Source organism: Myxocyprinus asiaticus, chromosome 32 (genome assembly GCF_019703515.2).
Source record: "Myxocyprinus asiaticus isolate MX2 ecotype Aquarium Trade chromosome 32, UBuf_Myxa_2, whole genome shotgun sequence".
In the NCBI taxonomy this organism is placed as follows: Eukaryota; Metazoa; Chordata; class Actinopteri; order Cypriniformes; family Catostomidae; genus Myxocyprinus; species Myxocyprinus asiaticus.
The window spans coordinates 17,352,924-17,380,299 of record NC_059375.1 but is presented as its reverse complement, the minus strand read 5'-3'; the positions used below and the strand labels follow the sequence as shown (position 1 = coordinate 17,380,299).

Below are 27,376 nucleotides of genomic sequence, written 5' to 3'. Positions count from 1 at the left end.
TAAGTGGTATGTGTTTGTAGAGGTAGTAGTCTAAATCTGAAAAATAAAATGTTAAAATAGTGATTTAAGATATTTTATTGTTACAATTACTTTTTATCTAATTACCCTCCTTTGTTTTATTCATTTTAATTCATTTGGTCTTATTGGAATGGAATGTAATAAACATGTAACGCCATCTGTTGGAAGAACAATGAACCACATTTTTTTCTCTCTCAGTAAACATTGAGTAGTAAAACAATAAAACAATATTAAAATGCAATCAGATTTTCCAACTAAAACTGAAAATCATTTATACATATTCATTAGTAAGAAAAGATGACTTTGCCATAACAAAAAGGTCTGTTTCCATTAAAATAGGCTTCCAAATTTGAAAGAGAATATGGGTCCATAAATAAGACAGGGGTTCTGAGGCGAAGGCTGCTAATTAATTTGGAAAAACATTTTGTGTGTGTGCATAATCTCTCTGTGTTTACTAGGATCATTGCTGCATGGTCGGCAGCTGAGCCGAATTCTTATTGACTTACATTAATCCCATATTGTTGGACATGTGGTGAGCAGGCCACAGCAGGTGCCACTCTCTCTTAATATACTTTCTAAAATTCATTGAGGCTTACTGCTATCCACAGCCTGCAGACAATTGGTATTGGAGCTAAATTATAGTCTATTCACCTCTGTATACGACTATATTTTTGTCTGTTTCATGCACTTTTATCTCATAGAGCATGTTGGGTTGGAGAAGCTTTGCCATACTGTCCCAAATAAAGACAGCCAGGTTTTCGGTGGTGCTGCATGGAACAACAACAAAAAAACTTCATAAAAATGATTAAATAAACATTAAAATAACTGTTTCATGACATGTGAGAAAAAAAGAAAAAAAAAAAACATGCCCGAGGTGCATAGCCATACCTGACAACATTGGCAAAATATGGCACATCCATGTCCAGATTTTTATGGTCTAGTGGTTTCATGATGGCCTCCTAAAAACAAATCAACAGCGTTTGCATATGTATAAGTCCCTGTTCATTTGCACAAGTTTTGGGAGTCCTAACAACTGTTCTTAAAAGACAGGAAAAAGAGGACATGACATATTCCTTATTTGTTAAACTGCACCGTACATGATGCAATGTTTTTATATTAATTATATTAAATACGGTTTTCAATGTTCCAACCAGGTCATTGTAGAATGTCAGGTAAAAAGTAGTCCAATTTAGCTGAATGTACCCAAGTCCTTATTGTGTTGCTTCTTTATGCAAGAATGACACCATAGTGTTACAAAAGGCAATTTTATATTCAATATAGCCCTAAATTTTATTCACAATGAAGTATTCTTGTTTATTGTTAACAAATTGGAATGTATGAGGATGGCTTTACCTCGATATACTCCTTTAGATCAGTAAGGTTCATTACCATTCCAGTGATTCTGTCGATCTACGTGGATAGATAAGTGTGTCTTTATATATTAATGTACATGCATATTGCAGTTGTGTGTAAGGCTTATTGTGCAAGTAGATATAATTGTGCCATACCTTTCCCCGAACAGTCACTTCAACTGTAAAAAAACAAATAATACTCATATTTTATTTTTGCGTGTGGATGAAATATGTAAGTTACACATTTCTAAGGTTAACAATGTAACCATAATGTAGTGGTACATGCACCTCACCTTTATAGTTATGCCCGTGGCCATTGGGGTTGTTGCATTTTCCAAATTTTTTTTTTTATTTTCCTCGTCACTTAATGATTTACTGCAATTAATTAAAAAAAAATGTCATATTTATTTGCTAAATGATTAACAAGACATTGTTATAAAAACAGAGCGTAAACAATTTATTGATACGTTTGACGCCAAGTCGTCTAAAATACAATTCCCATAATTCCTTCTTGACGCAACATGTTTCCGCTTTCCGGTGTTATGGACCAACTGAGATGTGCGCGTGCATGTGAATAATTTCACTTGCCTTTTCAACAGATTCGTTAAATTGAATTGTCAATGAGTAAAGAAAAGATGTTTTGCACATAAATAATAATAATAATAATAATAATAATAATAAAAACATTTTGGTATCATTATTTTACCGCTTTGTTTCATCGATGTCTGTTCGGATATATTTAACACCATTTTAAGAGCGCTTTTAACTGTTTCACAGGGTAACATCTGGTTTACCATGTTAATGTGGGACATTGGTTTGAATGGGAACCAGATGTTACCCTGTGAAACAGTTAAAATCGCTCTTAAAATGGTCAAATATATTGGAACAGACATCGATGAAACAAAGCGCTAAGATAATGATACCAACATTTTTTTAATCTTCAAAAAGTATTTTCTTTACTCATTGACAATTTACATTGAACGAATCTGCTGAAAAGGCAAGTGAAATTATTCACATGCACGCGCACATCCCAGTTAACATGATCAACAGATGAAACGATCACAAATAATGCTAAACAGGTCTTTGAAATAATGTGTAAGGAATGAAAGTACTGCAGACCCATTAACTACAAACTGCATCAATTCTGTGTTAGAAGCCAAAACATTGTTTGTTAGTATTCGCTACGTTCTCTAAAACCTAGAAACAACGTTTGTTCATTTATGTTACCTGTGTAATCGATGGCAAGCATTGAAACTCTCCACTCGTGTGATGTAAGCGATACGCTCAGCTGTATTCTCAATACTTGCCATGTTCTTGTTACAGACCTGATTAGGACACTGTTTCTGTCTATAATCCCTTATATAAGTAACATAAACGGTACTATCCGTGCACAATCACACATATCAAATTATTTTCGGTTTAGTGGAGGTGTGGCTTAAAGGAGCCGCCTCTCATCTGCAGGGCATTACATGTTTTATCGATTACAGTTTGACATCAGCAGTTTCCATGTCATAAATTATTTATAGAGGCTTCATACATGGATGATTTAAAAAGAAAATAATAATAATAACTTATATATATATATATCATCTTGATAAATTCAAGGAGAACATGGGAGCGTACTCGGAGGAGAAAGGCGAGCGCTTCCATCAGGATATACTGGACTTTGAATGCCACTACCAAGAACAGTATAACGAGAACATGATGGGAGACTACATTTGGGGGCTGATTCGTGAAAGTGATTTACAGTATAATCGCAAATCTCAAAAAACTACTCACTTCTAAATCTATAAAATGTATTACTTTAGTATAAATACATGTTAATTGGAATTCATATATTGTTTTTTCTGACTGTATGTGAACGAAAAGACACAAATTCGCCCGTTTTCTCATTGGAAATAGGTACATTTCAAAATATCACTGTCCTCACAAAAGCTAAGTTTGTGGGGAATACTAGCCATTTTCTATACTTTTGAGGCATAGGAAATTACACTTACTACCCAGGAAAAAAGAAAAAAAAAAATTCCACAATGTAATAAGTTACCAGTTTATTTGGAATATTCTTTAGGAATACTGATTAATGAAGGGTGGGTAACACGTTATCATGAACTAACAATGAACAGTAGCCTACATTTTTATTTCCACTCTTTTTATTGGAATTTTCACAGGGCAGTAACATTAGACAGATCAGCAAGAAACGTCAAACAAATAACAGCCCTTTTTTAAACCACCTAAACCCTCCCCTTACCCCATAACATACGCATCTGTTGGCACATATAACACCGAAGAGAAAAATAAATAAATAAATAAATAAATAGCGCAAATATACCAATAAAGGAATGTCCTACAAAGACTTTACCGAGCTGTAAATTATTAATAAACTCAGAATAAGAACCTTTTGGGGCCTAGATTGTCAGTATCTGGAGGGCACAGCAAACCTTTAATGTGATTTAAGAAAGGGTCCCAGATTTTGCTGAAGGTTTTAAGAGATCTACGAAGCACAAATCTCAATTTTTCTAGTTTAGTGTAATGAAAAATATCTTGTATCCATCTATTATGCGTAGGAGGGTAAACTTCTTTCCATTTGAGGAGGATGTTTCTTCTAGCTAACAAGGTAGTAAATGCAACCACACGCACCGTGGGGTTCATGTATCCTGTGTGTGGTGTGATGCCAAAGATTGATGATGTATCCACTTGGTTTAGAATGTATTCCCATTGATCATCCGATACAGACATACCAGTCTCCTTTTTCCAGGTTCCTTTAAAGGGGCCTCAAAGAGTTAATTAGATTATAAATTCTCAAAATTATTTCTTATAGAAATATAAAACTCTAAAAAAAGAGTTATAAAACTCTGCCTGGACATATTTCCATTGTACTAACAGGTATCTAACAGAGCTTAATAAAACAAATATTTTACCGTTGAAAATTAACAAAATATTGGTCAAAAAATGAAATGTAATGGCTGGTTTGCAAATCTCACAATAAAGCAATGTATATTGACTGGCTATGTAATATATAAAGACATACGCTATTTTGGTGAAGCATAACAGGAATGACAGGCTTTAAAAGTTTAATTGCAGCCATTTTACTTCTTTCTTGTTCAAAATAATCACAGGCCTCCTCACACACTGCACTCTTGCAGAAAGCTATTTCTGTGAAGTGTAATGTCTTAAGGTATACTGATACATCAATGGAATAGAATTAAAGGTCTCTGAAAATATTTGTGTTTCAAATTTTACTCAACATTAATGGTGATCTTGTCCAGATGGCCTATAAGTGTAAACACACATACTGGCATGCGAAGGTACCCTGTTTCTGACAGCATTTTTCAAATATAGCAACGGAGCAGGTCAAAGATGCTTTACTGACTTATCAAGGCAACAAACCAACCTAATTTCCACATAAACAGGTCAACTCTGAAGAAGCAAGCTTCATTTTAACCAGTAACACTTTGGTATGCAAGACAATCGAGTATGATAATACCGTCACTTAATACATTTTCTGTTTTGCTGTCATCTGTGATGCCTGTGTGACTTATCTGGATTTTGAGTGTAAATCAGTTTTTACTCTTTGCCACTGAAATAAAATTAGGTCAAATCTATTTAAAGGTGCACTCAGTAATTTTTTTCCTAATTAAAAAAGTTTTACTCCTAAAGAAATTAATAGTAATTTTTAAACATAGGTATAAAATCATGAGCAATCACATAAGAGGAAGACTGCAGTCATATCAGTAACCTTATAAAAGCTGTTTTATTCTACATGGAGAGGATCTCCTCATGGGGGATGCCATGTTAGAATCACATGAGCAGCTGAATACTACTCGCTTAATCTCAGCAACCATCTTGATATTGGACACTTTCACTCTTGGATTAAATAAATCATGGCTGACTGTGAATAGTAATTTTGTACTATTGGCATCTGGAACTAAAAATTATTGATTTTAAATGATGCTGCATCCACACCGTTAGGTGTCACTATAGGTACAAAATGACACAAATGTAAAAGTTACTAAATGCACCTTTAACTTCATGACGTAATATTGATTAAAGTGAGTCAATTTAACTCAATTACATTGGTAAACTCAGTTCTGTTACTTACAAATATGATAATTCATGGTATCAAAATAAGTTTAGTACAATTTTTCTGAACATACTATCAAAACAAATCTTTCCTAATTATCACGTGTTTAATCATGCATTACATGACCAGTGTTGGGCAGTAATGCGTTACTAGTAACGCATTACAGTAATAATATTACTTTCACCAGTAACGAGTAGTGTAACTAATTACTAATAAAATTTCAGTAATATTACAGTTACCATCCAAAAAAATTGCTCATTACAACCTTTCACATGCACATGCACCAACAGGTTTACCTTGAAGCACCATGTAAATACAATTGTATATGAATGTGCTAATCATATATCAATTTACCATGGTAGTAACATGGTATTCTTTGAAGTACCTTGAAGCACCATGCAAATACAGAATGGGACATAAATATGGTAACTGTATCTCAAAGTACCATGGTATTACCATCTGATACCACCAGATATGTGATATAAGTGGTATGTGTTTGTAGAGGTAGTAGTCTAAATCTGAAAAATAAAATGTTAAAATAGTGATTTTAGATATTTTATTGTAACAATTACTTTTTATCTAATTACCCTCCTTTGTTTTATTTATTTTAATTTATTTGGTCCCCCCCTTTTTTTTCTTTTGCAAGACAGAGAGAGAGAGAAAATCACAAGACCACACTGCCAACAGAACTGTCGACCAAGAACAGACTGGCTGAGATAAGACACCTGGCTGAAACCCATACATCATTGGCGGATCCCACACAATAATATCTAAGCACCTAAGGCAGAGACGTGACCAGACCATGCACCAGTGTTCTGGAAGGGCCTGCTATAGTGCCATGATTCAAAGTGAAGACATTCCACTGGAATGTGCATGTACAGCAGTAAGTCTGTCTCACCAGTTAACCGTCGCTCTAAAACAGCACAGAATCATACTGGGCCTATCTCTGTGTTTTGTTTTTTTCATAAGAAATGTTTTTATGTTGCACAAAATATATTACCGGTAATAATAATATATCATGAAACATTAAGAATTTTGAGTCATTACGATGCATGTTCAGCCAAACATTTCCCCAAAGAATAAGCTGCAGGCCTAGACATTGACATAAATCAATATGGGTTGCCGGTAGTGCGTTTCATCTCCAACAAAGGCACAGTCAAATACTTTAGCATTACATCTATAATAATAAAGATGGGGTATCCGTGAAAAATTATGTGCACGTCTTAACATCATAGCATATCTTCGGGTCTATATAAATATCATTTCAATCATATTTAGACTCAAAAAGATTTTGTTGGCAAACTTTTATTGGAATGGAATGCAATAAACATGTAACGCCATCTATTGGAAGAACAATGAACCACATTTTTTTCTCTCTCAGTAAACATTGAGTAGTAAAACAATAAAACAATATTAAAATGCAATCAGATTTTCCAACTAAAACTGAAAATCATTTAGACATATTCATTAGTAAGAAAAGATGACATTGCAATAACAAAAAGGTCTGTTTCTATTAAAATAGGCTTCCAAATTTGAAAGATAATATGGGTCCATAAATAAGACAGGGGTTCTGAGGCGAAGGCTGCTAATTAATTTGGAAAAACATTTTGTGTGTGTGCATAATCTCTCTGTGTTTACTAGGATCAATTCTTATTGACTGACATTAATCCCATATTGTTGGACATGTGGTGAGCAGGCCACAGCAGGTGCCACTCTCTCTTAATATACTTTCTAAAATTAATTGAGGCTTACTGCTATCCACAGCCTGCAGACAATTGGTATTGGAGCTAAATTATAGTCTAGTCACCTCTGTATACGACTATATTTTTGTCTGTTTCATGCACTTTTATCTCATAGAGCATGTTGGGTTGGAGAAGCTTTGCCATACTGTCCCAAATAAAGACAGCCAGGTTTTCGGTGGTGCTGCATGGAACAACAACAAAAAAATCATAAAAAGGATGAAATAAACATTAAAATAACTTTCATGACATGTGAAAAAAAAACAAAACAAAAAAACATGCCCGAGGTGCATAGCCATACCTGACAACATTGGCAAAATATGGCACATCCATGTCCAGATTTTTATGGTCTAGTGGTTTCATGATGGCCTCCTAAAAACAAATCAACAGTGTTTGCATATGTATAAGTCCCTGTTCATTTGCACAAGTTTTGGGAGTCCTAACAACTGTTCTTAAAAGACAGGAACATATTCCTTATTTGTTAAACTGCACCGTACATGATGCAATGTTTTTATATTAATTATATTAAATACGGTTTTCAATGTTCCAACCAGGTCATTGTAGAATGTCAGGTAAAAAGTAGTCCAATTTAGCTGAATGTACCCAAGTCCTTATTGTGTTGCTTCTTTATGCAAGAATGACACCATAGTGTTACAAAAGGCAATTTTATATTCAATATAGCCCTAAATTTTATTCACAATGAAGTATTCTTGTTTATTAACAAATTGGAATGTATGAGGATGGCTTTACCTCGATATACTCCTTTAGATCAGTAAGGTTCATTACCATTCCAGTGATTCTGTCGATCTACGTGGATAGATAAGTGTGTCTTTATATATTAATGTACATGCATATTGCAGTTGTGTGTAAGGCTTATTGTGCAAGTAGATATAATTGTGCCATACCTTTCCCCGAACAGTCACTTCAACTGTAAAAAAACAAATAATACTCATATTTTATTTTTGCGTGTGGATGAAATATGTAAGTTACACATTTCTAAGGTTAACAATGTAACCATAATGTAGTGGTACATGCACCTCACCTTTATAGTTATGTCCGTGGCCATTAGGGTTGTTGCATTTTCCAAATATTTTTTTATTTTCCTCGTCACTTAATGATTTACTGCAATTAATTAAAAAAAAATGTCATATTTATTTGCTAAATGATTAACAAGACATTGTTATAAAAACAGAGCGTAAACAATTTATTGATACGTTTGACGCCAAGTCGTCTAAAATACAATTCCCATAATTCCTTCTTGACGCAACATGTTTCCGCTTTCCGGTGTTATGGACCAACTGAGATATGCGCGTGCATGTGAATAATTTCACTTGCCTTTTCAACAGATTCGTTAAATGTGAATTGTCAATGAGTAAAGAAAAGATGTTTTGCACATTAAAAAAAACAAAATAAATAATAATAAAAATATTTATTATAAATTATAAAAAAATTTGGTATCATTATTTTACCGCTTTGTTTCATCGATGTCTGTTCCGATATATTTGACCATTTTAAGAGCGATTTTAAGTGTTTCACAGGGTAACATCTGGTTTCCTATGTTAATGTGGGACATTGGTTTGAATGGGAACTGGCGATTGCACTTGTCAAGAGCAGTAAATCGGGTAAGCATAAATATACGACATTGTCACGCACAGAAACTTTGAAAAGCAAAAGGATATTATTATATCTATATAATTAAATTGTGATGTTTAATGGGGAAAAGAACCCAGGTCTATTCATATGGTTACAATCACACTACCGCCAGACCAACCAGCTTTTCTATTAAGCACAAACAATCATTTTCTTAAACTTATAAAACTATTATTATTATTATTTAAATAAATGTACGTAATTTAAGAGTATATGCCTATTATTGACACATTTCAGCCTATAATACTTTAGTGTTGCAAATTAAAGAGTTCAACTTGCGATTTACTGCTCTTGACCAGTGTAATCGCCAGTTCCCATTCAAACCAATGTCCCACATTAACATGGGAAATCTGATGCGCAAAAAGTATTTCCTTTACTCATTGACAAGTTACATTGAACGAATCTGCTGAAAAGGCAAGTGAAATTATTCACATGCACGCGCACATCCCAGTTAACATGATCAACAGATGAAACGATCACAAATAGTGCTAAACAGGTCTTTGAAATAATGTGTAAGGAATGAAAGTACTGCAGACCCATTAACTACAAACTGCATCAATTCTGTGTTAGAAGCCAAAACATTGTTTGTTAGTATTCGCTACGTTCTCTAAAACCTAGAAACAACGTTTGTTCATTTATGTTACCTGTGTAATCGATGGCAAGCATTGAAACTCTCCACTCGTGTGATGTAAGCGATACGCTCAGCTGTATTCTCAATACTTGCCATGTTCTTGTTACAGACCTGATTAGAACACTGTTTCTGTCTATTATCCCTTATATAAGTAACATAAACGGTACTATCCGTGCACAATCACACATATCAAATTATTTTCGGTTTAGTGGAGGTGTGGCTTAAAGGAGCCGCCTCTCATCTGCAGGGCATTACATGTTTTATCGATTACAGTTTGACATCAGCAGTTTCCACGTGCGTGATGCTTCTTATGTGCATCATGTGTCTTTTCGCATCTGCTCAGAGAAATATATATATATATAATTTAAAAAATAATAATTAAAATGAGCAAAAATGAAAGTTAAGGGAGTACTATTTGATGTATAAATACAATTAGATTAATATATATATATATATATATATATATATATATATATATATATATATATATATTATTTTATATATATATATATATATATATATTTTTTTTTTTTTTTTTTTTTTGTTGTTGTTTAGTGTATTGACATAGAAAGCAAACATTTCAGCTCGGAAAATTAGATTAATTAATTATCTAAATAAAATATATTAACTCAATTGAATGTGCCATGAAATACTTATGTAAAAATGTTATTTATTACCACATACATACAGTACAGTATAAAACATCAAAAGTTACAGACAATGTTAAAAATGGTTTCTGTACATCATCAGGAATGCATTTAATTTTCATAAGATATGCTTTAGATCTATACATTTTATTACAGTGAAATACACTGACACAAGCAGTCCATTGGCAAATCAAAAGTCTTGATTCACTTTTAAGTATTATCGTCATCACCATCCATGTGTTGTGTAACCACACACAAACTATGTAAATAATCCACAACTTTTAATACTTCACATACATTTGCTCTTTAATAAAAACACTGTATGTAACAGTCATACAAATCTGATGTCAGCAAACCTAAGTGTGCAAAATCATTCACAGACAGAGAGTGTTTCTGATTGGCTAAAATAGCGTGGGCCACACCTTTGACTCTTTTTTCTGTTTGAACATAGGGCTTACAGGTGTGGTTCTCAGGTCACATATTTGAGTGATATAAAGATTTTGTTTGTTTGTGTCCTATATTAAATCATGACTTCATTGAATTCATTTTTAATTTTAGAAGGAAATGGTGAATTCACCAAATAATTTTCTAAACCTACATTATGGAGTGTATATAATAATAATAATAATTATAATAATAATAAAAGGTATCAAACATTATGGAAGCTTTTACAATTGTTAAAGTGTAGATACTGCATCTACATTTTAAATTACATATTTAAACAAACATCAATCACAAGCAGGTGAGCTCACTCTTAGAACTCACTCTCCTCTATAATCTCCTCCATTGTCTCCCCTAAAGTCATTTCCCCATCACTGCTGGAGAGGCTCTTCCTTGTGTAAAATTCCAGGCCTGTGCTCCACCCACAAGTCACATCTTCCGCTGATTGGACAGGAACTTGGAGTGCATGTTCCTGGGTGGGGGCGTAGTTTCCTTCCTCATTCGATTCGCTCTCTTCTGTGGTTTGTCTGGGGTTCTTTTGTGAGCACTTCCACAAATATTTGGGGTGTATGTCTGCAAAGCAGTTGTGCACCTCAAAGTGGTTTTTAACAAGAAATACCTGCCACTTCTTCTTCAGCTCAGCCTGGACCTGGAGGATAGTTCACCCCAAAAAAAAAAAAAAAATTCTGCCAGACTTTACTCACATTTATGTTATTCTAAACCCAAATTACTTTCTTTCTTCTATGGAAAATCAAAGATGAACTTTTCAGAAAATATCCTGTCCACTTTTTTCCATACTATAAAAATGAATGGGGACTGGAGCTGTTGAGCTCCAAAATGACGCATCACATCAGGTTTGACATGACAACTCGAAAAAATGTGTACGAGATGGCGGAATCGTAAGATATTGTATGACTTGACTCGACTTATATTAGACCAACTAAAAGACAAACAGAATTTCAAATCGATACAATACAGGCATCAAATTCAGTGGCGTCTCCAGGGGGGACCTCCATTATCTTAAAGTCTGTAAACCTGCACTGTAATATTCAACGTAGTGCTTATGCCACGTTATGTACACGTTGTTGTTATAATTAGTATTAAATACATTGTTTATTGCACAGTTCTTATTGCTGTCTGTTGATCTTTTATTGGGATGGCAAGGCTACTGTTAATTGTATATAATTTCTGAAAATAGGTAAATACATTTTATTACAAGATTGGTTTCATTACTACATTTGATTATTTATACTTTTAAAAACCGCATTTAATATTTTTGGGAGTTTCATATATGAGGTTCAATTAGACATATTTAATTTTATTTGTATTTTTGCATCTGTGCTGGGAGTATATAACGCTTTTTAAAATCTATTTCCCGTGATACGATGATGAGAGGAGGGAGACAGTTGAATGAATGTTCATGCTAATGAGACGGGATCTGGCGAAGAAATCATCGCAGCGCTGCATTTGAGCACATAAACTCAAAGGAGACTGCAGCCTGAATAGCCGAATCAGTTGAAAAAGATGACAAATAATTTCTGTGTATGTCATGTTGTGACTTGTTGGAAAACAGACCATACAGAAGAGGTAAGAAGCATTATTAGAGGCAAATGTAAACACAGGCAATAGCCGCAAACCCATAGCGGAAGTAGATTTACCCTGCGGTGACATAGTTTCCGATTCTTGTAAAAAAGGCTCATTAATTATTGAGGAAAGTGATTGAAAGAATGTCAGTCAGTGAGTCTGTCTCCGACTGAACGGTCATTTTAAATTGCACAAGAGCGCGAATTTCTGTGGCTGAATGAAGCATGTGCAGATCAAATGTGCATTCATATCCACCTTATTTTTCAGCAAAACTAGGGTGCAGCCATTATCAACCTTGAATGTGGACCGTGTCCGGTATAAGCCACTTCCAGCTATTTTAGCTATACAAAAATACTACATTTTTTTCTATGTAAAGCTGCTATTTGTTTGTGAAAGAATTTATATTATACAAATAAATTATTGAAAAAACAATTGTTGAATTATAAACATATTATCTGTTATGTTAAGTTGACAATAAGTTATGACTTTGGACTTTACTGTGAAGAAAATATAGAAACTGGACCTCTTACAATATTAATTGAATACCACTGTCCTATCTGAACTTGTTTAATTAGGCCTAATCACACACACACACACACAATTATATACATACATATATACATACATATATATACTGTATATACACACACATATTTTTTGGTGTGCCACCTTAAAATTTTTACTGTTCCCCTCTGTCCACCCCATAAAAATAATCCTGGAGGCGCCACTGATCAAATTTTAGCTAGCCTCCAATCCAACTCTTTATTTTAAGAAAGGAAACATCAGTGAACAAATCTGGTAACTCATTCCACATTTCTTTTTTGCAATACTACAACCTTGTCTCATAGAATGAACGTTACTAAAACAACATTTTTGCAAACTTTTACATGTTTTACGTGCCGTGTTTTATGGTTTGCCGTGGTAAAATGAATATTAGAGGCGCTTTTATTGTGCGTTTTATTAACTTTCACACAAATCATGAGTACAGCAGCTAATTATGACTTTATAAACAATTATTTTTCACACAGTTATGATATCGAAAGTCTTTTACTCAACACATAATTTAAAAACAATCAATTTTAACGCTTGTATTACAGACCCACCTACATATACACACTTATTCCAATGTTATTAGCTTACGCAGTAGCTCACCTCATAGAGTGTTGGGCATTGGACTCAGAAGACCGAGACTCAAGCCCAGCCAAGACCGTAAGCTGACACATGAGACCAAAGTGTCAACACAAAATTACATGGTTGCTTCAGAAAATGGGCTTGTCATGGTGCATTTGCTTTTTTGAACGGTATCGGTTAGGTTTAGGTGTTGGTTAAGGGTAAGGATGTCTGTTTTGTTTACTTCTCATTTGCTTTAAGGACACTATTGGTTAGGTTTAGGTTAAAGTTTTAGATTAGTGACGTACGTTTTACTCATTAAAACCTCCATCTAATATTAACCTTTAAAACATCTGATTATGACTCCATTCCACTCGCTTTTGGTGCCCCTACTGGATATTTCACTGGGAAACTGCAGCCAAACGTGTAATGAAGCATGTCATTTCTTCCATGGTATACAGTGATTTTCTTATACAAATCATGGCAAATCAGTAGGTTTAGGGTTTAGGTAAGGGGTTAGACTTTATGGTAAGGTTTAGGCTTGGGTTAGGGGTTAAACTAAAATTGTATAACATCGTCCGTTGGTTAATTTATTTCACATATGTTTTTGTAGTCAACTTGTTCGATTTCTTGCAATTTTTCCATTGCATAAAATTTAACGATTTCAGACTGATACTGTGTCTAATGGTCCTGAATTTGATTTAAGAGGGGGAAGAATTTTGTTGAATAACAACATACATTTTGGTCTGATTCTCACAATGTCTATCATATGTCATCTTGAGACATAAAATATAGACCAAAAGAGGAATTTACTAAGAATGAATTGCAACCGGTAAATGAAGCACAATCTATAATGAGCATAATTTACATATAAAGGAGCTGTGTTAGCTCAGAAAGGAATTACAGATACTTTTTCAGCACTAACTGCACCTTCTTAAACAAGATTTCAGATGGCTGGTGAATAAGATGCAGCTTTTTGCACTGAAATACCATGTGTAAAAGTGGTGCAACTGTTTAGTGAATTCACACCCAAGAGACTTTACAGACTACTATATGGAAAGACCAACCAGAATATTCTTTAAAAAGTCACCTTTTGAGTTCCACAAAAGAAAGAAAATCATGCAGGTATGGAATGAAATGAGGGTGAATAAATTATGACAGAAATTCTCTTTTTGGTTTCCAACTCTTTCTTTAACATTTTAGGGCCATGGTGAGGTATAGACTTAAAGTAGGCTATGTTCTAGCAATAAATAACAGTAAATCACTTCGTCACTTCACTTCTTTTTCTAAATCATGAAGAATTAATTATATCACAAAAATTTGAGCTCAAGAAACTTACCTCTCCATTAGCAAAGCAGTACAGCACTGCAACTAAAAGACCCTATTGAACAATAAAACTTATGGTTAGAGGCTTTAGGTGAGGTTAATTACAAGCTGACAAGGAAAAACAAGCAGTTTTTCTCACATGGAAAGAGCTCAGGGTCAGATGGACGAAGTTTCGAGCATAGCGGTTGCTTCCCTCGACCGATTCGTCTATAATTATGGTAAAGACAATCTCATGGACCCCAAGCAGAGGAATCAACACAAGTGTTGCTCTGGCTAAACTGTGAGACAGATGCAAACCTTGCAAAACTGTTTTTATGTGCAAAAGACTTCGGTAAGTACAGCAACAGCTATTTTAGGATAGCAGCAAATTACCTGTATCTGTAGTCGGTGAACTTCACCTGGTCAGCCTTTAACTTTGACAGTAAGAGTTTGATGATTTTGAGAAAAATGCAAAAAATGACCTGAAAGAGAAATGAAAAGTTGAGTGCATCATCATATCAGGTTTACCCAAGCAACATTTGACTTTTTTTGAGATTTGTAGTCAGCACTTTCAATGAAAAGGGTTCAATATAGCATCTGAAACTCTCTAGGAAGAATAACAGCCTCAGTCACCATTCACTTACATTGTATGGAAAAAGATGGTAGTAAAAGTGAATGGTAACTGGGGCTATTTGTCCCTAACATTCTGTCTAACATCTCCTTTTTTGTTCCACGGAAGAGAGAAAGTCATGCAGGTTTGGAACTATATAAGGGTGAGAAAATTATGGCAGAAATTTAATGTTTGGGCAAACTATCCCTTTAATAAATGAAGTCGTTTCTTTTTCAGCAAATTTTCAATAAAAGAAGGTGCTAAAAATATTCATCATAAACCTCAGGAAATCAATCTAAATACTATGATCTGTTACTAAAATGTGGGACATGTTAATACAGTTTAAATCCATAAAAATAAGGGGACATTTTTTTTTATTTTTTATAAATGTTCGTACAAAAGTGTTGTTAACCTGGTTGAATGGCTGAGCTTTATGAATGCTATAAACGTGGGACACAGCTAAACATTATATTTTTTGGTTATTAAAATTAGATAATAATTAAAACAGTTGTTATTTATTTAAAGTATAGTATGAATTTTACTAAAAAATAATTGAACAGATTATTTCAATATTATAAAATTTTTGAACTGAATAATTTTATTTATTGGAAACAGTCGAGAAGGTTAAGACCAGTGAGGCTGCACAGGCCAAGTGCCAAACTATTTACTTATATATGCAATTTTATACTAGTTAATAGTTTATCAAATATATCTAATAGTTTTACAACAACAAAAAAGTGGTGTGCCTTTGCATGCTTTAAAATAAGTAGTGGGACACCAAAGTGTACCCTATTCATGGAAAGTGCTTGTACAGAGTCAGTACTGATACAGAATGACTGATATGATTCATTGTAATGTCCATATCCCTTTTACTGATCACTACCATGACTGCTTGTGACCAGCATGAGACGTGGTGACGGCACGAGGAGAGGCTCCGTTGTTTAGAGGAAATTGCTGTGAAATTGTCATTACACTGTGGCAGCAGAACATATGTAAATGAGTGTTGCTCTTGTGAACCAAGTAACCCTGCTTTTTTCCTTCCACAGTTTTTATTCTGGAAATGTGTCACCAAGAGAAAATAAGAGGAAAGTGAGTTATTTCAAATAATATAAAATTAACAAGGCATCATACTCACAATCACTGATAATGTTATTGGACCTCTGATTATCCACCAGATCCATCTGATGTTATTCGACCAACAGCTTTAGAAAAAGCAGATCTTGTTAGAAATTAATATTTAACAAAAATGAATTACATTAAGTTGTAACACTTTACTTTAAGCATGTACATACAGTATAATGCAACATAAAGGTATTCTGAAAGGAATATTCCAGGTTCAATACAAGTTAAGCTCATTAAACAACATTTGTCGCATTATGTTGATTACCACAAAAAAAATAAAAATAATAATAATAAAAAAATAATAATAATAATAATAATATATATATATATATATATATATATATATATATATATATATATATATATATATATATATATATATAATGTTTTTGACATTTTAATAAACAAGGAACAAGTGGAATATTCCACTTGTTCCTTGTTTATTAAAATGTCAAAAAATAAATAAATAAATAAAATTGTGGTTATTGTAAGTGACTTACAATGTAAGTGAGTGGGGTCAGTCCATAAATCCTAAATTACATTAACATTATACGTGTGATTTTTTTTTTTCTTTTTTTTTCATGTAATAAAATAATTTACTAACCTTATCTGTGTTATATCAGTGTTTATGGACTGGCCTCATTTATTTCCATTGTATGTGCATTATTGCAACAGCGAATTTGCATAGGTAGCTGTAATAACCTGCCACAAATTATTGCCTGCCACACCTCCACCAGTGCCATCAGCCCAGCTGCTGGGTCATCAGCCGGGGGCCACCTATCTTCAATGTTTCACCCCATTAATCCCGGAACATCTCCTGGTGGTGGGGCAGTGGTCATGGACGTCTCCTTCCCACCCCCCCGCTGCTGGACACCGGATCCCCTCCAACACCTATCATCCTTGCCTTCCCATCCAGACATCCATCCTTCACGAATTACTTGCAACCAGGGTTCTATATGTCATAATATCGCGACACGACCATACGCGCCAGCCCGTTGGCCAACTGGCTCCGAGATGCATACTCAGTGCCCTGCTGGCACTGGCACCGTATCTCTCGGTAACTCAGTGCCACCTGTTCCTTATGACATACTACCTCACCCAGGTTCCCTATTCCTCAGTTTCCTACTTTCTAAATCCCCCACTTTTTGTCCTTCCTTCTTAACCATAGCCAGAAACTCCCTTTCTCAGCTTCCTCTGCCAATTCCTTCAAATACTTTTTTTTAAAGCTGCTCCTACGATGCCAATGTCTCTAAAAATGTGCTGCATTGATGTTCCCATAAATCCTCAGCACCCATCCTCCACAGGGTAGGTGGCAGTCCTCCATCCATTTTCCCTGCACTCTGCGGCCAGATCAGCATGATATAAATTAAGTCTAAATAAATTAAGTCTAAATTATATTTTGTGGAAATCAAAATTACCCCTCAAATGCTGTTAATTGAGATTGACTTGTATTGAACCCAAAATATTCCTCTAATGCATTACATTTGCATTCATAGTGCCTTATAATAGAATTTATAATCTTTTGTATGTTCTTATTAATAATTGTAACCACTATTATAATACATTATAACAATTACCCCCCCCCCCCCCCCCTATAAAATACTTCATCACACAATTAATTTATTATATTACATGCAAAAGAGAACTTACCCTTCATTTTCATACAAAGCTTTGACTACTGTCCAGGGCATCAAAAACAATAATGGAGTGCCTGGATGATGTTGTTGAATAAGGTTGGAAAATAAATTAATATATATATATTTTTTAAATATATGAATTATGTAATTAACAGAGAAACATGGAGAAATGTTCATCAAATAGTGTATGTAATAAGAATGGGCCCCACCCCATCCAATAATCATGTATCTCTTCAGAAGTCTAGTCCTGGCCAGCACTGCAGTAAACAGAAGGGTGTGCAGGAATACTGCCTCCACCAAAAGCCAAAAGTAATTACACCCCACAAAATATTCCATGGACACCTTTGAGGCCTTGCAGATCACAGAAATCTGGAAGGTTATCAAATTTATATTACACATGTATTTTTTCTTTTCTTTTTATGTTTTGATACACAATAAAAGTAGCTACTGAATAAGACAACATGGAATTAGACTAATTATACATGCAGAGGTGTGATTCCTTGATATAATTCCACAAAAATAAATATAAGGATAAATGAATGATTCTGTACCACAGAGTTTGTGTAGCTGTTCCATCCATTTTCATCACTGGGCAGGTTAGAATACGTAATCTGTAATATGATCTCTTTGGTTATTACTGCCGTTGCTCTAAATATGAATGATACAAAGAGGTTCATGTGGATATAATTCCTCATACAGTGAAGCTTCCTGGAACAACAGGCAAAAAAATAATTCATTGTTTGGTTTGAGAAATAAAATGAGCAAATCAGGTATTTCGAGCCAGCTCTGGGCCGGGACAAAATAAATGACCCTATAGAAATGAATCTACTGTATTTGATCAGTGAAAACAGTGAGAAGGTGCTCCGGAGTCGGCTTGGAAATGTACACATGAAGATTAATTAAATTATGTAAGTACATTAACTGTGATAGAGAACATTGATTAAATGTAAAATAAACATGGCGAATAGAAGCGATTATTTAGAGAATGCCTACATTCCAAATCCGTCAACGGCTTGTCATCAACATGACTGATTGTATAGTGCATAGTTTTGCAAGTAGTCTTGTAGATACATTCTTAAAGGGATAGTTCACCCCAAAAATGAAAATTCTGCTCTAATTTACTCAACCTCATGCCATACCAAATCCATAAGCCTTTCTTTCATCCATGGAATGCAAGGACAATTTTGAAGAATGTTGTCACTGCTCTTTTTTCCATACAATGAAAGTGAATGGTGACTGAGGCTAAAAATCTGCCAAATATCTCCCCTTGTGTTCCAGAAAGAAAGACATACAGGTTCGAAACAACATGAGGGTGAGTAAAAGACAGAATTTTAACCAACCATGACCCTGCGGGACTCCACTCACCTCAGAAGACTCATTATCAGGACAGCCAAGGAAAGGGAAGAAAAGGACAGTGAATATCCTACTATGGACAGGACCCTCAACACAGACTGCCGGAATACTTCATCTTCCTGTGTATGCAGGATTCCATTGTAAAAAATATTACCATGATGGTGGCCATAGTTTAATGTAAGGCAACAGTATTCACCTCAGACTTGAAAAAATGAGGGTGTTCACACTCAGACTGATTTCTCCATTCAGTGCTGGAGTTCTCCTCAGTTTTCCAGGTCCCATTCATTGTGCATTCCTTGTACACATGTCCAGAATTACCTGGAATGACAAGACCACTAAAAAAATTTGTTGGATCTTATTAGACAACATTTAAAATTTCTTGGAATTCCATCTGGAAATGTATTTGTTGACATAGAACAGGAAATGATTTGTATGACCAAGAATCAATATTAATGTCAATGATTATTATCAGTTCACATGGCTTATTTTGGTTGGTGAAAGGAACATTTACGGTTCTCTGCATTCATAGGACCATCGTAACAATGGTAACTCACCACTCTAAAGATTTAAGAATACAAACATACAATATCATTATACAACTCAGTACCTCTTTAAGAGGACAAAATGTGGATAAAAAAGATGAAAATAATTGACCTTCTCTGATCCATGGTAAATAGGACGGACAAGGTACAGATACTATCCCAGGAGATGAATGTGGCCAACAGGCAAAAACATCAAATGATCCATTGCAGAATATTCCTATGGAGTGATTTGTACAAGGAATAAATACAGTGACTTCAAGCTTTTTTATTGAATAAACTTTATATTTTACTCACCAGTTCCAGTAGGGATAGTTGCTTTCAGAATTCGAGTGCAATTCTCTTGATATTCAGCACGTTTATAGATCAGCTCATCCAGCACGGAGCTCATGACCTTTACAAACACCATAGACATTTGCATGCTGTTTACGTATGGATTATGTGCTGTAAACCCTAAACCAACAGAATTTCACTTCATGAACTTATTAACTGTAGAACATTTTTAAAGAACAATTTTTGAACACAAGATGGCAGTATTTATGAGAGAGTTGCCCAAGGGACAGGATCTATACTGTATGTTGTTCTTTTAAACATATTTTCCTACCTTTTTAGAAACAATTCACCAAGCTATTCCAAAATGTATATTTTATAGTTTGACTCAAATTTAAATAGTTTTATCATTTACATAATTAATAATATTAAAGAGCCACGTGTGCATGTGATCCGGGGTGCTATTAAACACATTTTTATTTCTGCTACAATGAACATATACATATTTAAATTCCTCCTGTTTAAAACAGCAGCTTTTCAATGTTTCTGTCAGTTTAGTACAGGTTTCTTAAGTGTATAGGAACATCACAAATAAAATCATTATAAAAGCTAACAGCAGATACACTCTTTATAATGTGTTTGATATTGATGCTTCTGTGCCATTTAAATTCAAATTCCATAGAACTTGAAGTATTAAAACACTCTTAGAAAATATACCATGGTTTTGCTATAAAAACACTACTGTAACTCTGGTATTTTGATGGAAATATTTATACTAAATAATCTATAATAACAGTCAAAGAATCTGGATAATTTTATTAGCATTTACTGTAGTTTCTAAATGTGTTAAAACTATAATTTCTTTTAATAACAAAAACCAGTTTGTTTTACGGAAACCAGTTCTCTTACAACTCAGTACACTTGACATTGCGTTCTGCTAACGCATGTGGGAGTGTCCTTCTAAATGATCTAGTTGAAACCCTTCTACAATAATGGCAATATTCTAATATTGGTTATGGTGTTTGAGCCCTGCCCTTTATGGTGCAAAGATGTCCGCTATAAAAGCAGGCGCGCAACACCATTCCTCAGAATTTTCTTCTTTCAAGACAACAATTCATCTCTCATCTAGAAGCCCTCTACTACTTCACCGTCAACAACATGAGTCAGCAGGTAGGATCTTCACGGCAACGAGAAGACTCTCTGCTCCCCTGCAGTGCTCCGGCAAACATCACTCAGCCTCGCCGCTTGACGCTTCGCTAGTGAACGGGCCGCTTCAGCATCCTAATTCCCTCCAGCACTTTGGCAGGAGTTGTGTATCCTTATAAGCAATTGTGATATATATATATATATATATATATATATATATATATATATATATATATATATATATATATATATACATAAGATGTTGTTCCGTAAGTGTTCCTTGTGCGAGAGGCACATCCATGTAACACATCTTTGCCGATACATTATGTGCGTGACGAGCTCCGGCTCTCTGCAGGAGTGCACGGCCTTGTCTCGTTCAACGGTTCTGACACTGGGTCATGTCTCTCATTGCATCAAGTGAGTGGTCAGTGAATGATGCTGCCACCCCTTCCCCCAGTGAGGGCGAGGAGCATGATTGCACCACTAACAAGGAGATGCTTTGCGTCCTTTCAAGAATGGTCGAAGAGCTCGATCTCGAGTGGTCTCCTCCAGAGGAACCTGTACAATCTTGACTTGATGAATGGTTCCTGCAGTCCGGACTCTGCAGATCTGTCCTGTTCTTCCCTGAAGTACATAATGAACTGTCAAAATCCTGGCGCGCATCCTATTCAGTTCACTCACACAGCGATTCAATCCTCTCTAATGTGGATCATGGGGAAGAAAAAGATTATGCCCATACCCCCTGTGGAGGGGGCGGTAGCGGCACACATCTGCCCGGCGAGTAGCAGGCCATGGAAATCATGACCCATTCATCCTTCCAAGCTGTGCTGACTGACGTCCGCACTGGCTGGAAGAGCATACTCAGCGGCAGGCCAAGCTGGTTCAGCACTCCACACGATGGCGGTGCTCCAGATCTTTCAAGCCAAGCTCCTCAAGCAAATGGACGAGCAAGGCTACGATCCAGAGAGATTCAAAGAGCTCCGCACTGCTACAGACTTAGCGCTGCGTGCCACGAAAGTCACTGCACAGGCCATTGGAAAGTCAATGAGCAACCTGGTAGTTCTGGACCGACACACCTGGATGACCCTCACGGAAATGCGTGATAAGGATAAACCCATTCTGTTGGATGCTCCAGTGTCTCCAGCCAGCCTCTTCGACGACTCTGTGGATAAATTTCCTGAACGTTACATCACGACTCAGCAACACTCACAGGCTATGAGACACTTTATGCCGAAATGGAGTAATACATCACAGCCTGTTCGCTCCCACTCTGTTCAAGCCAGTGCCCAGTTAAAAGCCCCATGCCTGCTGCCTCAGCACCACCACCTGCCGCCGCTGAGCCACCTGTGAGGCCAAAAGCGCTCCTGATGGGCACAGCCCTTTGAAGCGGAATGCAGAGCTCACTGTTCCCTCCGGGTCTGTTCTGAAAAAGGCTCGATTGGAGACACACAACACTGTTGCCCATCTCCCCACTGCTATTTGTCAGGAAAGGAATATTGCTGTTCACATTATTGTTCAAAATGTTGTTTCTGTGTCTCGCATTCAAATGAATGCAATAAAAAATGCAATAAATGCAAAAAAAGAATACAGCACTCATTGCACATACACAAGACGCTCACACATTCTCAATAAAGAGCTCCTTTCCTCTTCAAAAACCACACATTGTGCACAACCACTTCCCACCTGGCTTATGAGTCGCAGGGTAAGATTTGCTCAATTGGTGTTAAAGCACACTTAACTAGATGCATGGCCTCCTCATGGGCAAGGACGAACGGTGTGTCTTTACGAGACATATGTTTTGCAGCAGGATGGTCTTCTCAAAGCACATTCGCAAGGTTTTACAATCTAACATGGACAGAGATATTTGACAGTAAATACATCTCAAATTCTGCATTTTGTTTAAAAGAATTCTGGGGTGGAAATGACATAAAAAATAAAAAAAAAAATGGGCAGACTCCTTTGTCTTGCTAAGGCTAATTCCATAGCCAACATTTTGTGGATCCTGAATAAAAAATAAAATAAAATAAAATAAAATAAAATAAAATAAAATAAAAAAATACCTTCACACTTTGAGCATAATTTGGCAAAATTACAGCTTGAAAATGACGACCAGTAAAAATACTTCTGTTTTCTCTGTTTTCTTCAAACATAACTTGTCTCATATTTCATCTCAAGCATGCTCTTTACTGACACTTTTGTTGACTTTACAAGCATACTAACTTTTCAAAAAAATATTAGGGGTAATATTGTTTGGTGTGGTGAAAATGATGCCACAACTGTTGGACAGACTTTTTTTTTTTTTTTTTTTAATTAACAGAAATAATTTTCATACAATAAAACTTACAGTGGTTTATGTTTGTTTCACTCTTTCTTTAGATTATCATAGTTTTAAACATGTAATGAGATAATATTATAACATTTAATAAGTGAAGAGTCTATGTTTGGGACTCGGTTAAAACAGTAAAATCTATACATTAAAGGCATTTGAAAAGTACCAAAATATAAATGATAGAGGCATGGTAAAAAGTTTCCTGGTCAGTTTTAAAGTGACCATGTGACAACAGGAAAAAGTTTAAATCTGATAGTTTTAATAAAAATCAACCGCTGGGACATGAAAGTGCACTAAGTTGAAGAAACACCCATATGTTTGTTATAAAAAAAATTGTTTTCCTATTGTGTTGTATTACTTTTTCTATTAAGACTTTAAAAACTCATCTTATTTTGTTTTGTTGTTTAAATCTTTATTAAGTTAATTAATAAACCAACTATGTTTAGCTCAACAGCTAAATTGAAAGTATAAAGTAAAACATTAGCTATTGGACATATCAACATTTTGACTGAAATTGTTTTTTATTTTTTTAATTTTTTTATTAGAAATAAGTACAATCCAGACTGCCTTGAGCTCTACTGTATGTGCAAAAGTTATTCACTCTTACCTGTGTGGTGTAGACTACCATAAAAAGACCACAATGCAGAATTCCCCTGTCCGCAAGCCTTCTCCCTGTCCAGGGTGTAAGCACCGTGAACATGGCTCAATGTTCACCTGCCTGTGAGGCGAAAAGAGCTCCACGACTTCATGCCACCTAACCCACTGTCACTCATAGAGGTTTTCTGGCCTCACGTTCAATTTCCTGTTTATTATACAATGTGAATGGTCTGGACGTGGATGACCTCTAGCAGAACTCTGGTGATGTTGGTGAGACAGGGACCCTCAGATCAATGGGAGTTCCCAGACTCCATTCTTTCTGGTTGCTTAATCTTCAAATGAGAATGTCTGTGTTGTTTCACTCACTCCTGCCTCAATCCTGGCCCTTCCCAGCCAATCATGAGAAGGCAAGAGATCTTCAGGCATAGAACTTTGTAGATACGGGAGAAAAATGCTTTCAAAAAGAATGCAAATAAAAATCACTGACACAAAGCCTTTGTTTAATATACCTTTGTCATTTAAATTACAGCAGCTGAGCTTTTTTTTATCAATCCATATTATTAGATAATCAAAATTGTCTAATTATAATAATAGTAATAATAATAATAATAATAATTTATAAAGTCACTTTTTGAAAAACAAAAAAAAATTCTGTTTTACTGACATCAAATAGTATTTGGGTGTTTCTTCAACCTTGGGCACTTTTATGTCCCAGGGGTTGATTTTTATTCAAACAAACAGATTAAAACATTTTCTTTGTGTTATTAGTAGTGCTATTTCTATATTAATAATAATCTATATTTGTATTATAAATATAATCATAAATTGCAATAAGTAGAATAGTAATGAAGGCAAAAATGCATTTTTTCCTTTAAACAAAAATGTATTGTTTCTTCTAGACAACAAAGGGAGACTAAGATACCAGGGTTTACAATTAAAAGTCGAAGATTTCAATATGAACTTGAACATCTCTCATCAAATTCTTGCAAGACCAAATTATCTGAGCAATGCTGTCCACATTCATTTATAGTTCAATATACTTATACTTACTCCACTGTTTCTATATGTATTTAGTTTTTGGTATTTAATTAAGTATTTTAAGAGAAAAATCTAATAAATATATTAAAATTAAAAATTGATAAATTAAATGTTATTGTAGAAAAAGCAAGATCAAAGAACATATTATTTTAAACAATAAAGCTTTAACTAATAATTTTACAAAATCAAAGCTGGAGGATTATGGTGTCTATTGCTTATTCTCAAATTATTGTAACTAATGCCACAACAAATTAATGCCATGAGCCCCCCTTCATATGTAAATCTTGTGGTTAATTCCTCAAATTAAATGCTATTATTTATCTGGAGAAAAAAAAAAAAAAAGCATTTATTTTCAGTGTTCTGATAAAGTTTAGCTAAATTTTGAATGAACTTTCAAATGTTCTTTGTTTTAACAAATGCCTCAAAGTTATGTTAACTGGAATCAAACACAAACTGACACTGAGTTTAATTTGCAACCATATTAAAAGGGCTTTTCTAGGGCAAAAACCCTACACTATAGACTGTTTATTGTGTGACATTAATGTCATTGTAATTGTCTATATATGCAGACCAGAGACAGTATTGGTAGAGAGAACTCTCACTAAACTTTGTGTACCAGTCATTTTACAAATAGAAAAAAAATAAAATAATAATAAGTAAACACCATCTCTTCTGCATCACTGGAGACTTTATTTTACCTTTTATTGTACTGCAGCCTTGGAATAAAGAAATACATTTCACACTAGACCTTTTGCAATTTCAGAAAAGGGACAATAAAATGTGAGTACTTCAATTGTTAGCTTAACTGCCGTAATGTATAAATAAAAGCTTTTGAAATTTTGTTCTAATAAGGACAAGAGTTTAATGCCCTTCATTCAGGAAGGCAATTCTGATGCATTAACAAAATGGAAATTAATTGACTGGCATGAGTGCTCACTGGAATAAAACAACAGTTATACATTTTATCCACTCAGACAAAAACCAAATACCTTTGCACATGCTGTTTTCTGTTAAGGAGATAAAACTTTAAAGGCATGCACATTACACAGGTATCAAAATATCAATAGCACTTTCCACTACTGTCATGTATTATGTACATTTCTACACTAGAAGAGAAAGTTCCTTTTTGATGTGTTACCAGCAGATAAAAGGCATAAGAAACAGTATAACATCCACCAAATGCACTATTTTCAAGGTTACTGATGGTAAATACATTTTTATTTATTCATTCATGTATTACAACAATTCAACTAGTTATACTTGCATTTACGACAACATTTTTAATAAGGCACTATCATTTTTTTTAACACTTTATACTATTAAAAAAAAAAAACATTAAACTTGAAAACTTACGTTAAATTACTGCTAAATAATTAATCTACATCTTTAAAGGTAAACTCATAGAGGTGACAAAGTTACAATATAAAGCAATAAGTTCAATGCACCTTTTAATTTAATTAATGAAGAAAATTGAGATGAAACTCTGAAAACTCAATATATATAAATTAAAATCAGGTATAAATGACAGAAATTATTGTGACAAGTAAAATAGATGGAAACAAATATGTCATTATTACAATAAAAGCATTTTTACAGTGTAGTAACTTTTACTTTCTAATATGAAGAAAAAAGAAAGAAGAATTACTTACATGCATTGTAGAGAAGACTATTGACACTTTCTGAAGCACATTTTAGTCTTACAGATGAGGATTCTTCATGTACACCACATGGCTCTGATTTATATGCAGGTTTTATTCAAAGATTCAAATGATCCCTGTGAATTTGCCATTATCCTTTAATGAGAACCGAATAGACAGTTAATGAACAAAGCTCCGCTCATTAGATTCTTTGATAATGCATTTTTCTCCAAGAAAATAATATGCATCAAGAACTCTCATGTTTACAGTGCTCTGTGAAAAGTGTTTGTCTGTGGGTATGCAAATTAATCACAAGTGCTGCACAGTGCCCATTCAGTGTTCTTCCATTTGATACTACGTGTCCTGGAGATGTAAACAAAATGGGCAATGAACTTGTGCAGTCTGACTGTTTAAAGCTCAAATGAGTTCTCATGATCTCTCTTGCAGGGTCAAGATGAGAGGAAGATATACAAAAAAACAAAAACAAATGATAAACAAAAGTGCAGAAACATGCAAACGTAGGGTTACACCATCAATGCT

The 27,376-nt window shown here is 34.6% G+C and overlaps 2 protein-coding genes and 1 pseudogene across 8 annotated transcripts; all 3 read right to left on the bottom strand.

Annotated features, from left to right (window-relative positions):
* Positions 1-59: 59 nt before the first annotated feature.
* On the bottom strand, positions 60-2,816 carry LOC127423147 (6-pyruvoyl tetrahydrobiopterin synthase-like; annotated as a pseudogene).
* A 3,924-nt stretch (positions 2,817-6,740) lies between these two features.
* On the bottom strand, positions 6,741-9,706 carry LOC127423146 (6-pyruvoyl tetrahydrobiopterin synthase-like). Its single transcript, XM_051667250.1, has 6 exons — positions 9,485-9,706; positions 8,233-8,312; positions 8,096-8,118; positions 7,941-7,997; positions 7,492-7,562; positions 6,741-7,374 (listed from the first exon to the last, which is right to left on the bottom strand). The coding sequence occupies exons 1-6, from the start codon at positions 9,565-9,567 to the stop codon at positions 7,251-7,253; spliced, it is 438 nt and encodes a 145-aa protein (XP_051523210.1). The 5' UTR covers positions 9,568-9,706; the 3' UTR covers positions 6,741-7,250.
* A 443-nt stretch (positions 9,707-10,149) lies between these two features.
* LOC127423145 (glucagon-like peptide 2 receptor) lies at positions 10,150-27,154 on the bottom strand. Of its 7 annotated transcripts, XM_051667246.1 has the most exons (13): positions 24,172-24,477; positions 20,117-20,213; positions 19,935-20,039; positions 19,477-19,598; positions 19,293-19,399; positions 18,479-18,635; positions 18,137-18,296; positions 17,941-18,001; positions 16,304-16,370; positions 14,952-15,040; positions 14,719-14,857; positions 14,593-14,634; positions 10,150-11,208 (listed from the first exon to the last, which is right to left on the bottom strand). In XM_051667246.1, exons 1-13 carry the CDS (start codon positions 24,262-24,264, stop codon positions 10,873-10,875), a joined length of 1,575 nt encoding a protein of 524 aa, XP_051523206.1. In that variant the 5' UTR covers positions 24,265-24,477; the 3' UTR covers positions 10,150-10,872. The 7 variants fall into 7 exon arrangements, with proteins under 7 accessions (XP_051523206.1, XP_051523205.1, XP_051523203.1 ...); XM_051667245.1 differs by lacking the exon at positions 24,172-24,477 and adding an exon at positions 26,849-27,154 and having other exon boundaries at positions 17,941-18,296; XM_051667243.1 differs by having other exon boundaries at positions 17,941-18,296.
* Between the last annotated feature and the right edge of the window lie 222 nt (positions 27,155-27,376).

Bases quoted from the DNA above. Each gene is read 5' to 3' on its own strand.
- LOC127423145 (XM_051667243.1), bottom strand. From the start codon at position 24,264: ATGTTCACGGTGCTTACACCCTGGACAGGGAGAAGGCTTGCGGACAGG. The intron at 15,041-16,303 runs GTGAGTATGATG...TTTCTCTTTCAG, and splicing joins CAATAACATTATCAGTGATT to GTCATTTTTTGCATTTTTCT. The intron at 11,209-14,592 runs GTAAGTTTCTTG...ACTATCCTCCAG, and splicing joins ACTGCTTTGCTAATGGAGAG to GTCCAGGCTGAGCTGAAGAA.
- LOC127423146 (XM_051667250.1), bottom strand. From the start codon at position 9,567: ATGGCAAGTATTGAGAATACAGCTGAGCGTATCGCTTACATCACACGA. The intron at 8,119-8,232 runs GTGAGGTGCATG...GTTTTTTTACAG, and splicing joins CCACGGACATAACTATAAAG to TTGAAGTGACTGTTCGGGGA. The intron at 7,998-8,095 runs GTATGGCACAAT...CTATCCACGTAG, and splicing joins AAGTGACTGTTCGGGGAAAG to ATCGACAGAATCACTGGAAT.